General features: G+C 40.0%; 1 protein-coding gene and 1 pseudogene across 1 annotated transcript; both read right to left on the bottom strand.

Moving 5' to 3' along the window:
- Positions 1–349: 349 nt before the first annotated feature.
- LOC109465202 lies at positions 350–4,161 on the bottom strand (annotated as a pseudogene).
- A 1,739-nt stretch (positions 4,162–5,900) lies between these two features.
- LOC109465201 (slit homolog 3 protein-like) lies at positions 5,901–7,371 on the bottom strand. The gene is made up of 2 exons (XM_019762348.1): positions 6,641–7,371; positions 5,901–6,546 (listed from the first exon to the last, which is right to left on the bottom strand). Exons 1-2 carry the CDS (start codon positions 7,369–7,371, stop codon positions 5,901–5,903), a joined length of 1,377 nt encoding a protein of 458 aa, XP_019617907.1.
- Positions 7,372–14,737: the final 7,366 nt, after the last annotated feature.

Below are 14,737 nucleotides of genomic sequence, written 5' to 3'. Positions count from 1 at the left end.
ATGTGCTAATATAACAGGAATAAAAGAACAAGAGAAAAAGTTAATATCAAGAACCTATCATCAATAGAAAGTAATCAACGATAATTTGAAAATGCTTCTTTTGGTACAGATAAAATGTATTACTAAAGTTTCTATGAACAGATAAGTTTTTACTCGCTACGTAAAAGATTGAATGTAAGTACCCACTCAATTCATACTCCTGTAAATTTGCAATGTGGTATTTGCGTAAAGTTTTTCAAAATATCAGAGTTTCTATGAAACAATATCAGATTATTCCAACAGAACTAACTGTCCTGGTGTTACATTAAAATTAGAGTAAGTAAATAATGCCAGAGGATCAACTAAAGAATTAATTCTAAGAAACACAAGGACTGAATGAGGACATTGTAGCTTACAACTGCAGACTAGTATATTCTCTATTGTCATTATCACAAAGATCGTTTTCGCGATTCAAGCCTTCTGAAGTGTTGTACGTGGAGCATGTAGAGCTTATTGTTGGAACCGTACCTTTATACAGGATACATGCTGCATTTCTTGGACGGTTAATGCGTTCCGCACAGCGCTCTGTGATGGGGGTGTGCTGCCTGGGGTTCGAACCCCCTGCGACATTTGCGTTGTACACAATGTTTTCTATCGGTGGCACGATCTGATGTAAGTTGATAGAATGGTGATCTACATCCTTGTTGGTATATTTTCGGTGATTACAACACAGATTTTTCCTCACTATGAGCCGGACGAAGCAGGAAAGAAAAACTACAGTCACACATGTTTCAATAATGAAAACAACAATGTGTTGGTTATTGTTTTCTTCATGCCTACCCACAGACTTTACAGATGTTGAAGCAATGGTATGTGTAGCAATTGTTGACACCCTTGCCAAGCTATGGTTCATGTACGGTTCTTTCTCCAATGATGAAAAAAGTGCCGTTTTGTGTGCTCTGTAGTTTGGTCTCGGCTTGGTGGGTCGTTCCACAGTCTGTCAGCTCGGCGGACACAGTGGACAAATGGCGCCCATGGAGTTGACTTGGACTTGAGCAGTTAAAACGTGCGTGTGAACTTAAAAGAATAAAACAGGCTGAACACGAAGAACAACAAGCCTGTCCATTCATTCCCTTACAGGCTTGTAAACACGCCATCTTCATAATCAGCCAGGACAGGTCACAGTCACAGTGAAAGGGGTTCATGTAGATGGCTATTGTGGTCACCTGTGGCCATCCCATCGCGTACTGAGAGAATGACGCAAGTTTGTTCAAACTTAGATTTACAAATTTCAGTTTCGGGAGGTGGGCAACGACGATGTCAAGCTCTACGTACGTAAGTTGGTTTCCTTGTAGAAAAAGAGTGGTCAACGCTGGCAAAGTCCGCAGAGACATCCAGGATACAGTTTCAATGGAATTATAGCTCAGGTCCAGTATGTACAGCTGAGACAGTGGCGGCAGATACGTAACGTTTCTGATGTTGTTGAACGCGATATCAAACCAACCAGAGTTGGAGGGTATATCATCAGGCACCACCACGAGACCTAGGCTATCACAGTAAACCCACACCGTAGAACTGTAACGTGACTTCCTATTTCTAACTTCACATTTATCTGGTAGACAAAAACATCCTGTACACAGAAGTCCCAACGTAACGAGAAAAGACCGTGTACTTACTATCATGGTTTTGTTTTCTTTGGCAGACTTTGAATTTCAAAGCGTTTCGCCCCTACGGTCTTCAGCGTTTGAAAACAAAGCCTACATGCTGATGATATACATTAAATATTATTATAATTTTAGCATTAGGACAGCACACCTTGTGGCTTCCTGATTTATGTACTTAATATTAAGACAGTACTAAACAGAAATACAATGTTTTTGCTGGGTATTATTTCAGTGAAACAGCAAATGTACTTTCCTGTCCCGGTGGATCGCGCTGGAGAAGAAGCTGTGATGAGACCGTTGATTTGACTGTCTTCTATTTGAAGCAAAGACAATGACAACGTGGCATCCATGCATACGTAACGAAACGACATACGGGCTAGACATGTGCGCCAGGTAGACGTAATCACCCGACGTGAGGGGCTGACGGGTTTGTTGATTACAGTACGTGAAAGTATGACAGCGCGTCTGCTTCCAAACCCCTCAACGCTGTAGAATATTCATTTTTGACTGGAACTCTTTTGTGTATTTGCAGTCACGTTTGAACTGAAAACTTAGCTGCGATGAATGAGTTTTCACTTAGTGTATTCATTTGAACAAATATGTTTTCTTACAAATATACCGAGTACATTCTTTTGTGTATTTTAGGTAAGGTCAAGAAGGAGTGAAATAACGGGATGATAATGTTTTAGAAAGTCTAAAAAATTTGGTTCATGCATGTAAATATTGATGATATGTTTTAATTCATCAGGAAAACCTTACTGGCAGTTTCACTTCAGAAACGCAATGGCTCCTGTGGTGACACCCACGAAATCATACGAAGTAAACGAAGCCAGACAATCAACTAAACATTGAACTTGAGCAAATCCACGAACTGAATGATAAAACAGGTGCTTTCAACTGCCTACTCCAATTTCTTATTATTCTCATTATCATCATGATGTTCGTGATTCACAACTTCTGCAGAAGTGTTGTACATGTAGTTTGTAGAGCTTGCTGTTGGTGCCGTACATGTATATAGGGTAGATGCTGCAGTTTGTGTACGGTCAACTTCCACACACTGTTCCGAGACGGTCATAGTGATGGTGTTGGTTTCTGGTGATGGTGTACTCTGGTTTTCACCCGGGGGAACCGAATCTTCGTCATCCATGCCTTTTGTAGAGGTGCACTGGTTCACGGTGTTCTCAATCGGTAATGCAATTTGATGTGCAACTGGCGGTCTGGGGTTCGAACCTTCTGCAACAGTTTCGTTGCACACATTGTTTTCTATCGGTGGCACGATCTGATGTGATTGGATGGCAGGGCGATCTGCACCAATGCCCGCAGCTTCTCGGCGATTGTAGAACTTGCAGCACAGCCTTTTCTTTATCGTGATCAGTACAGAGCAGGCGAGAAAGGCCACGGCCAGCTGCAGGCACGTTACAATCACAAAAATAGTGATGTATTTGTGACTATTTTCCTCTTTCCCGTGCAAAGTTTTTACCAGTTGTAGAAGCACTAGTCGTTACCGGTGAATCACTCTTTGGTATCGTTACTGAGCTGTCGTTCTCGTAGAAATGCTTTATGTTTGCTTTCGTCATGAACAACCAGTGCGTCTGTGTGGCACAGGTCTCCGAACCTTGGATGTGGGCGTTCCACAGTGCGTCAGCTCGGCGGACACAGTGGGACAAATGGCGCCCTCGCAGCTGACTCGGACTTGAGCAGTTAAACATCCGTTGGGAGACATTCGAGAAAACAGGCTGAACATGAAGAACAACAGTCCTTTGGTTGGCTCCCCTTACAGGCTTCCAAACACGCCATCTTGATAATCAGCCAGGACAGGTTACAGTCACAGTGAAATGGGTTGTTGGAAATTGCTATTGTGAACAACGGTGGCCATGCCAGTGCGTATTGAGAGAATGATACAAGTTTGTTCATACTTAGATTTATATAAATCAGCTTCGGGAGATGCGCCATCACGACGTCGATCTTTACGTACCTCAGTTGGTTCCCTTGTAGTAAAAGTATGTTTAAAGCTGGCAAAGTCCGCAGAGACATCCAGGATACAGTTTCAATGGAATTATAGCGAAGGTCCAGTGTTATCAGTTTCGGCAGTTGCGGCAGGTACGTAACGTTTCTGATGTTGTTGTGCTCGATTGTAAAACATATAGCGTTGGACGGTATGTCGACAGGCACCGTCACGAGACCTAGCTTATTACAGTCAACGTTAGAGCTAGAAACATACTTCTTTACTTTACATTTATCCGGTAAACAAAAGCATCCTGTCCACAGAAATCCCAAAATAACCAGCAAAGAAACTACACTTGATTCCATGTCTTTGTTCATTTGTTTGGCAGAATACTACGACCCGTGTCTTTATCGTTTGCCAACGAAGCCTACAATCTGATAAACATTAACATTCGCTCACATTTACTTACAATAAATCCCCTATAATGTTATCATAACTGTAGCATTGGAACAGTTCCTGGTAGCTGTGATCTCTCCGTGAAAGCAAAAAAGACAACCTTTACCTACGTATCATGTTAGTAAAACAGGAACTGTACTTCGCTGTCCCGATGGATCGCATGGATTCAACAAGAAACTGTTGTTAAAAGTCGAATGTCTTCTATTGAAACAAAACTATATATATATATATGATTTTCAGAATGCATACATATGCTATCGTCTGTTGTCATGGCAACATGAACAACAACAACACATACGGATTCACAAAAGTATATGTTTATTAAGTAAAGCACAGGCAAAGAAGTAATTTCCATTTTCTCTGTTCTTCTAGAAACATTGTCTGACATTTTAAAACTCCCAGACCATTTTGTTCTGAAGTGAGAAAAACATGATGTTTGTAGATTGGTTTTCTTATAACATAACGTGAGAGTATGACATTGCGTCAACTGACATTCTATTGGTATGAAAGCTGAAATTGAGGAAGTGATACTGCTTCAGGACTCAGACACACTGTCAGATAAAAGGCAAATTCACCCAATGTTCCTAATAAAATCCTACCCAATACTATGTCTCTTTTCTAACATCAACTCGGTCATTTTCTTTATTTTGATCTGATCAACATAAAAGACAAAGACTTTAGTAATTGCAACATCTGTAAAGTATTTTTTTGCTGTTACTATTTCCATTCTACTACTAATCAGATATCCTTAGAGCAAAAGTCCAGTTGCTATAATGAATTAGACAAGAATCGCATTTAATGTCTGTCATAGATTGTGTCCATTCACATGCATATAGAGTAAAGCCAGGAAAAAAGTTAGTTCCCTTCTCTTCTTTTACAATTTGTGTCTGACATTTCAACTCCCAGACCAATCCGTGTCGAAGTGAGAAAAACATGGTGTTTGTAGATTGGTTCTCTGATAACCAAACGTGAGAGTATGACATTGTGTCAACTGACATTCTATTGGTATGAAAGCTGAAATTGAAAAAGTGATACTGCTTCGGGACTCAGACACACTGTCAGATAAAATGCACCCAATGTTCCTACTAAACCCCTATCCAAATACTACGTCTCTTTTCTAAAATCAACTTTATTCAACAACTTTTTTTTTATTATCGCATTTAATGTCTATCATAGATTGTGTCCATTCACATGCATATGGAGTAAAGCCAGAAAAAAGTTATTTCCCTTCTCTTCTTTTACAAATTATGTCTGACATTTCAACTCCCAGACCAATTCGCCTTGAAGTGAGAAAACATAGGTGTTTGTAGATTGGTTCTCTGATAACCAAACGTGAGAGTATGACATTGCGTCAACTATAACATTCTATTGGTATATCAAAGCTTAAATTGAAAAAGGAAACCCTACCTCAGGGCACAGACACAGATAAAACAGAGATTTCCCCTCTTTCTACTCAAAGCCTACCTAAATACTATGTCTTTTCTTGAAATCAATTCGACTATTTTCTCCATATTGAACTGATCAACATAAATGACAAAGACACTGAAAATTTCCGCGACTGTGCGAAGTTTATTTTTTCTGTTTATTTTTCCATTCCACTTATAATCAGATATCTTAAAGAACAAAAGTCAAGATGTTAAAAAGAAGTGGACAAAAATTTCATTAAATGCCATCTACTGTACAAGTTTACTTTAGTACATAAATCAAGTAGCTATTTGTACAAATTGAGCCAAGATACTAAAATGTGTAACAAAAGTAAATGAAATCATACTAAGTAAACGAAGCCAGACGATCCACTAAACATTGAACTTGAGCAAATCCACGAACTAAATGATAAAACAGGTGCTTTCAACTGCCTACTCCATTCGTTTATTATTCTCATTATCATCATGATGTCCGTGATTCACAACTTCTGCAGAAGTGTTGTACATGTAGTTTGTAGAGCTTGCTGTTGGTTCCGTACATGTATACACGGCAGACTCTGCAGTTTGTGTACGGTCAACTTCCACGCACTGTTCCGAGACGGCCATAGTTTCGTGATACAGCTCTACAGCAGAGTGGTTTTCTGAGTTTTCTGGTGATGGTGTACTCTCGTTTTCACCCGGGGGAACCGAATCTTCATCATCCATGCCTTGTGTAGAGGTGCACTGGTTCACGGTGTTCTCAATCGGTAATGCAATTTGATGTGCGACAGGTTGTCTGGGTTTCGAACCTTCTGCAACAGTTTCGTTGTACACATTGTTTTCTATCGGTGGCACGATCTGATGTGAGTGGATGGTAGGGCGATCTGCACCAATGCCTGCGGCTTCTCGGCGATTGTAGCACAACTTTTTCTTTATCATGAGTCGTACAAGGCAGATAATAAAAGCCACGCTTATACACTTTTCAAGAATGAAAATAGCGATGTATTTGTGACTATTCTCCTCTTTCCCGTGCAAAGTTTTACCAGTTGTAGATGCATTGGTCATTACCGGTGAATCACTTGTCGGTATCCCTACTGAGCTGTTGTCATTGTGGCAATGCTTTATGTTTGCTTCCGTCATTAACAACGTCGTCTGTGTGGTGTTGGTTCGCGAACCATTGATGAGAAAAGTGCCATTTTCTGTGCTCTGTAGGTCTGGTCTCGGCTTGGTGGGTCGTTCCACAGCCCGTCAGCTGGGTGGACACAGTGGACAAATGGCGCCCGTGCAGATCACTCGGACTTTTGCAGTTAAAACGTCCTTTCGGGGTCATATTAAGAAAACAGGCTGAACATGAAGAACAACAAGCCTGTCTATCTTTTCCCTTACAGGCTTTTAAACACGCCATCTTGATAATCAGCCAGGACAGGTCACAGTCACAGTGAAATGGGTTCTTGTAGATGACTATTGTGGTCACCTGTGGCCATCCCATCGCGTACTGAGAGAATGATGCAAGTTTGTTCAGACTTAAATTTACAAATTTCAGTTTCGGGAGGTGCGCTATCACGATGTCGAGCTCTACATACTTCAGTCGGTTCTTTTGTAGTTCAAGAGTGCTTAAATCTGGCAAAGTCCGCAGAGACATCCAGGACATACTTTCAATAGAATTAAAGCTCAAGTCCAGACTGTACATGTTCTTCAGTGCCGGCAGGTACGTAACGTTTTTGATGTTGTTGTACGAGATTTTAAACTGTACAGTGTTGGCCGGTAAATCACTAGGCACCGTCACGAGACCCAGTTTGTTACAGTCAACTAATACCATAGAGCTGTACTTGAACTTACTAACTTCACATCCATCTGGTAAACATAAACACCCTGTCCACAGAAATCCCAAAATAACCAGCAAAGTCCTTACACTTACTTTCATGCTTGCTTTGTTTGTTTAGCACAATACCAGCACCCAAAATCTAACCTCTACGGTTCTCAGTAATTGTAAAAATGCATTATTATATTACAAGATAGCACATTATTTACATTGGTTCTTGATTTGTATAATCTATGGCAAGACAGTCCTAAGCATAAAGACAACATTTACCTACGTATAATGTTAGTAAAACAGCGTTTGCACTTCCATGTCCCTGTTGATAGTATTGAACAAGAATCTGTTGTGAGACCGACAAGTCGGAAATCTTCTATTTGGAGCAAAGGGCACAAGCGTCAGAATACATGTCATATTGTTTTGTCATTTATGTTCATGCAACAAAACCACACATGGATTTGACATGTGAGTTACCTATAGCCTGTGTTGCGTAACCTCTCGATGTTAGGACCTGATGGCTTTGTTTATTGCAGTCCGTGAAAGTACGACAGGGTGTCTGCTTCGTAATCCAAGAATATAGATCTCTCATGTCTCCCACCTAGAGGCCTCATAAGCTATATCTCTTATTAGTACCACTTTACTGTAATTTCTGGTGTTGAAAAGTACTAAATGTTCAAACTAACTTTAACTTCATAATGATTTCAACCAACACAAACGATTTTAAGATAACACTACTGTTCTGTGTGCTGCGTTTGAGGAAAGATTTGTCTGATACATAAAAAGTTATGATTTGTCTGCAAAAGTACGAGCCAATATTATTTCCTCCGGGAAAGAAAGCTGGTATGTTTCTTTCAGATTGGTTTTCTGATTATAGTCCGTGAAAGCATGACAGAGTGTCTGCTTTGGGAAAGATAGTACATATTTTTACTGAACTTTGTCCTGAACTTTATCTAGACTTATCTAGAGTCAAACGCACGTGGTACCAGCAGTTTCAGCCAAAAGGAAGGACTTGATTGTTAGATCATATTCACGAGACGTCCGCTAGAGGGCGTCTCAACAACATCCATCCTACATTGTACATCCTCTACATTCAGAACACCCACCCCCCTACCGAACTCCAACCAAACAACTTGGCTGAAGTTCAAGAGCAGTCTGACCAGATGTAGGCCACGCCTATCTTTGTATGCGAGTCGAATTTGAGTTACATTTGAGTCAAATTTGACCCCCGAACGCGCCCCGAACACTGCTGACCGACTCCCGAACACGAGCCAACCACCAGCCAATCATGGCCGAACTGGAATGTTTTGCCATTCTGAAACGTTCAGCTGACCAGTAGCCGACCTCGAGGTTGGTCTTTATTCGTGATTTAAGAAATTTAGGGCTTTAGACTGTTATTCTCAAATATCCTTTGGTTAGGAGTAGGTTGGCTGTGGTTGGCTGGTGTTCCATTAGTTTCCAATAGTTATCCTATGCAAAGCCGAAACTTTTCCAACGTCCCCATACATTATCACCACCCTCTGTAAGCCTGACGTTAAACCTTCATACATTTTTATACGGTTACAATATGTGCTAAACAATCGACCTAGGGTCATCTAGATGCCTTTAGAATGCAGCATTTTACTTTCATGAAGTAAGTTATGTATTCATATGAGGCAGTGTGGATATAAAATTCAGTATTAACTGTTTGAAGACGTATATGAAATCCGCTGTAAACTATGTCAGTGGAAACTAATTACTTGACTTAACGATAGCTTACAAATAATTACTTCACTGAAAGGTAATAAGTCAGCGTGACTAAAGATGTGGCAATGACGAAAATCTTCTTGTATCTGTTTCTTTGAAGTTTGATCATTAAAACAGTGATGAATTGTATCTTTATTATTCATCTAACACTTGCTGGAACTCCCTTATCTGTGTAAGATATAATTAGTCAACCACAGGGAGGTGATCTAGAGCTCAGCGTTTCGACAGTCAAGATCTGATCTGTGCACCCTGCTATGTGGGAAAGGATTTAGACTGTCAACGATTCATGCTTGATTTTACATTTAAAGTTTCATCACGATCATCCTATCATTCCTTGCATCTTCATGTTTATGTAAGCTGATTTTTGATACAGCGATGTCAAAGAGATAACTATGAAAGCCCTTCTTTAATGTCACGGCACGTATAAGTGTAAAAAGAAATGTATTTGGCAATGGAACTGGCATTGAAAAGGTCAAAGAAAGAACTGAGGTCAGCTTTTACGTTTTCTTATCTGCAAATTACAGTCTTACGGCGTCATGATTCTTTAAGAAACGAGCTGTGATTAAGACGAAAGGCCCTGCTGTAATTACCTAAAGCAGGGAGTACCTACTAATGAGTTTGGGATGGCAGAACGTAAAGGGCAAATCGAAGGAACGAAAACTACCGAGACCCCCGGGGTCATATTATGTACATGTAGATAGTAGCTAAATTAGTTCCCCACATTGTAGTGAACTGAACTGAACGTTGTCACATGGATGTTTTCTTTTCGGTCTGTTTCTTTGTTTGTTTGTTTTATTGCGTGTTCGTAGTTATTTAGACAAAATATAGTTTTAAAAGTCAGTAGGGATACGGTGTAACCACAGATTGACAGGAAGGTCAAATCGGAGGTTAAATGGCCTCCCCGCAGATTGGTAGCAAGTAACCATGCAATATGCACAGGTTCGGCGAAAAATGCATGATAATGTATAAAACCTGAAACTCCCCCAAACACTAAATATTTTACAGAGGCGTGAAACATTCGATGGTTTCTTGTTATCGTAGGAAGCAATTACAATACAAAATGAAGACAGAAAAGCAGAAAGTACACTCGATGGCGAGCTTTGTATCATTAGAAGGTTCCCCTTCATTACTATTTCAGTACTGCTTCATCACTACGCCCGGTTTCAATAAGACGAAAACACTTATCCCTGCATAACATCCTTCAGATTGCAACCTGTAATTGCAGCTTTCACACATAAGTGCTTTGAAATGACCTCATGGAGCGGTCAACGTAAAGAAGATAACCATCTACAATTCAGTTTACGTACGTATACAGTTTGGTGTAATGACCAGTTAGTGGATAATGTACATGTATGATTTGTACGCACCAGGAAAGCACAAGCGTCCAATAATTTTGCAGTACAGTATATTGGCAATATACTGCACTGTAAGTTATATTGCATTACAACATATATGAAACGCTGTGGTGTGAATCATCTGATATCAGTTTATGATATCATATTATTATGACAGAATGACAAACATACCTTCAATGTCAGATAAATACAAATAAAACATGATTTTCCCCTGGCCAGTTGTAACTTTTAACGTTTAACATTGCACTAAAAACCATGCTTCTTGTCTAGCCTTGTTTTCAGATAGAGACATTATGGTCCTAGATTATATGATAATACATTCGAATCATATACATGTAGTAATTACAGCAAATTTAGTAAAGGATAATCGTTATTGTGCGTTAATGTAACTGTGTGCTAATGTTAGATCTAGTAATGTATTTTGTGAGTGATATATCAAAATCTGATTTTGGTTCAGCCAAGTTTCAACTGCTAAACAAAGATGGATATCCAGTACTTCAAAAGGAATCATTACATATGATTTACGGGTGTAAATGTTTGCCAAAAGCTTTTAAAACTACCCGCAAATCTCCTATCCTAACGGACCACTTTGCAAAACTCGGCGAAATCTTTACAGATATCGTCGGCTAGAAAATGCAGACTTGAAAGGGAGGAGAAATAGTCTCCAAGATTGCCAAGACAGAGTTGATATTCTTCTTGAGTAATCTTCAGTGCAGAAGTCTTGTCTTTGGTTCTTACGGTTATGGACAGGGAGTCCAAAAGTTCAGTGCACTGTGATCATTCTGAACGCCAACACGTTGAGGCCAAGGGGGGCTTTTTAGAAAGCTCGCAACGTGCATGCATCACGTTCTGCACTTAGCCAGCAGGACACTTGCGAGAAATACGGTTTCCAATCTACAAATATGCATCAAGCTATGTTTTCCTATCAATCTACAATATCACTTATCGCTGCAAGAAATAGAAGTTTTCTCGCAGCTTCCTTGACGTTGGAAATGTGTTAAACTGCATGGCATGTTGCCCCAAACAACAGTTATTAACAGAAACAGTTAAAAACATATTTTTAAAAGCACACCTTAAAGCGTGCGTAAAGACATATGTGAGCGAAGAAACGGGACGTTTGCGCATACTAAAAGGTGTGCTTAAAGAATTGTTTTCTGCAGTACAAGTTATCCGTAAACACGCATCATAGAAATCCGTCCATCCTTTCTTGATTTATCCTTTATCAAATTTTCCGAGTCCGACAAAAATACGCCTTCAGTGCCAAGAAAAGACGCTAGGGGGGCCAAACCAACACCACTTATTTCCAAGCCCATAAGCTGTCTACTACTCAGACATCCAAAATATAGCTGCATGGATTCGCAGGAAAAGCTAATAGTATATATCTGGAGAGGAAGGACTCTACATCTAACCATCGTACTGTATAATTCATCATCAGTGCACATAAGGACCAACTGCATGCAGCAAACACTTAGCAATGATATATGATAATAGCCGTATTTTCTATTTGCAGGCTGGGTCTGCGACTTATCCCGTTGAATTATCTATAACTGACTGGCATTCTTTCCGGAAAAGTATCCTATATTGCGTTCCTAAGGCACTGCCAAGCACGAGGCAGTCATTAAGAAAGCCCACGCTTTTACGCTTGATCACGTTGCACCGTTCGGGTCAGTGGTGGTTCACGTGTTGGCTTCAAACATTGGTTCCAGCGGTTTCACTTCTGTTCTTTCATCATTGTTCATCTTTACTACTAGTTAATATCCAAAGATTCTGTGTATTAGCTGACTTCACACGAAATTACAAAATGAAAATTTAACTGTTCAAAAAGAAATAATTGACTCTTCTCTTCGGAATTTTCGACCGAATCTCTCATTCATAAGTTATCTTCATAAGTTATCTGACCCGTGCTGTAGTCACTTTGTGACGTCAGCACGTGTGACGTCAGCACTGGGTCAAAGTCGGTACCGTCCCCCGTCGCCAACAAAGAAGTGGTGATTTTACATCGCCAGGAAAATGAAGATTTATTGAGTAATTTTGACATATAACGCAGCTAGGGAGCAAATACAATAATGTATGTACTATGTTTCTAGTACTGGTCAAAGTATGGTCAGGGTCTGCTACGCTTGTCTTTTTTCTAGCCTCTTCGGGGAATCTCCTCCTAGACTAATGGAACATTTGTCTATTATAACTGTCATCATGGGCGCATTTAGAATTGAAATTGTATAAAATTAGGGCTAAATAAGTTTTTAAGCGACATGAATGGTCATCAAACATTCGTTTGACGTCACTATCTGACCCTACGAAGAGCTTTTGTAAGTCCCACTGTGGATTTACGTCACGAGGATTGTAAAAACATATCCAAAGATTTATACTGGATTCACTGACGAATGTGCGGCATTTCAATTTTGTTCTTTAAATATTGTTGCACCATTGGGTGGTTCAACCGCCTGGCTAGTAAAGATACTGGGAAAAGGGTAAAACAGCCGTCCTCTATTGAGGTACAGTATGAATGATGCTTTCTCTATTGGGTAATAGTGCAATACAGATTCGGCACGGCTCGTGTCACCAGTACTCTTATCAACAAGTACATGTTGTAGTCCGGAGGTTTGACGTATGAGGCTTGCACTGTACATGTAATACACACACCGAAGGCTTAAGGTTCCGGAAGAACATGTAGATTTAACAAGGGAATAAAGCTCCTATCACACATTCAGGCACGACTGTGCTCTCAACCAAGGCCACCGCTGGGTTTTTTTTTTTTTTTTTTATTTGCAAATTCAACAAGGACAATACAAGACAAGGTGGTGAGGTACTCTAGCTGTTGCTAATTTTAGCCTCACCACCAAACATAGAATACAATTACAATACATAACAAAAAACAGAGAACAGCAAATGGTTGGGATGGGTCGTTAAATAGTACAAGGAAATGTTTAGTAGGCTATATGATAAATCAATCGAGTACAAACCGTTTGGTATCAACAATATAAGTTTGAGTGGTTAGCAAGATATTACAGTTTGTATCATAGTATAAATCAGGTAATCCTCTAAGTAAAATATCACATAACAATTGTTCAGACATATTGAAAACATCAAAATCAAAGCCTACCACATTCTGGAGATTGCTGAGTAGGGTAACTCTTTGTTGATTATATAAAGGGCAGTGTAAAAGAAAATGTATGACACTCTCACAACGAGACCCGCAGATACAAGCAGCACTAGGGGCTAAATTTCTTAAGAATAAACTGTGGTTAAGACTACAGGTCCCGATGCGGAGACGCGTGAGTAATGGGTTGGGAGTGGTCTGGAATCCATTCTATTCTAGCCCACGTTCACTCCTCTGATCGTATTCAAGAAGAAAAATCACTTTTCTGACTTTGATTGTCAAAAATCATAGTCAATATAGGCGAAGTTTTAAGACTTGTAGGACAACCATCTCCCAACCACAGATGGTCTTGCTTACGACTGACTCCCAACCATGGTAGAGAGAAGGTCGGGATTGGTCGGCAATGTGTGACACGGATTGCTACGACTAGCCTGTAGTTATACCACTAAACAGTTAACAAGCCAGAATTTTCTTTCATAAGTTTTCGCATCCCTGGACAATGATGTCATATTTATCGCATTGAACAATACCCCACGCTGCCGGCATATAGAACTGAGCAAGCTGGTGTGTTACGCCGAGGGGCGGTTATACCGGCTATACAGATACATATACATATACAGAAAACACCACAGGAGACCGTGTGCGCAGCTTGAAGTCCAATGTGTAAACGCGGATAAGGTACAGCAATTGACAATGTAATTTATAAAAACCGGTGCAATCGTCCAAAAACCGTTAGAAAATTTGTGTAACTAATGGATATCCGAATGAAGTATCAAGTATCAACTATCAATGAAGTAGAATCAAGTATTTGAACCCCACAGCAGGTAGTTGAATACATATAGACAAAACATGTTTAAAATCGTTATGAATGCGCGGTGTAACTCCTACATTTACCTCTAACATTACCACATAAGCCTGGCGTTTTCAACATCGCCGGAATTATGCTGTTATGCTCGCCCAAGGCCTGTATCTAACATTCAACAAAGCTCAAAGATATCCCCCGAAAGTCGCCAGCTTGCTACTTTATTGATGAACGTATATTTTCAAAGTGAAAATTGCACATAAACACAGTCGGAAAATGAAACTGGTTATTGTCGAACAAAGGACCAGATATGTTATAAAACACTTATACCAGCTGAGGTCCCATATCCACAATTCACAGAATGACGGCTTCATGTTTTCAACACCATTACGTTGAGACTTACGATGCTTCAAGCTATCTAAAGTCCCTGGTAGGCGCACTTAACATTTCCTCTATGGCAATGCTATGGCAGCT

This window comes from Branchiostoma belcheri, unplaced genomic scaffold (genome assembly GCF_001625305.1).
Source record: "Branchiostoma belcheri isolate BF01 breed outbred unplaced genomic scaffold, Haploidv18h27 scaffold15, whole genome shotgun sequence".
NCBI classification, from domain to species: domain Eukaryota; kingdom Metazoa; phylum Chordata; class Leptocardii; order Amphioxiformes; family Branchiostomatidae; genus Branchiostoma; species Branchiostoma belcheri.
The sequence above is the reverse complement of the archived record's forward strand: the minus strand, read 5'-3'. Positions and strand labels throughout refer to the sequence as shown.

Bases quoted from the DNA above. Each gene is read 5' to 3' on its own strand.
- LOC109465201 (XM_019762348.1), bottom strand. From the start codon at position 7,371: ATGAAAGTAAGTGTAAGGACTTTGCTGGTTATTTTGGGATTTCTGTGG. The intron at 6,547-6,640 runs GCACTTTTCTCA...CAATGACAACAG, and splicing joins CCTACAGAGCACAGAAAATG to CTCAGTAGGGATACCGACAA.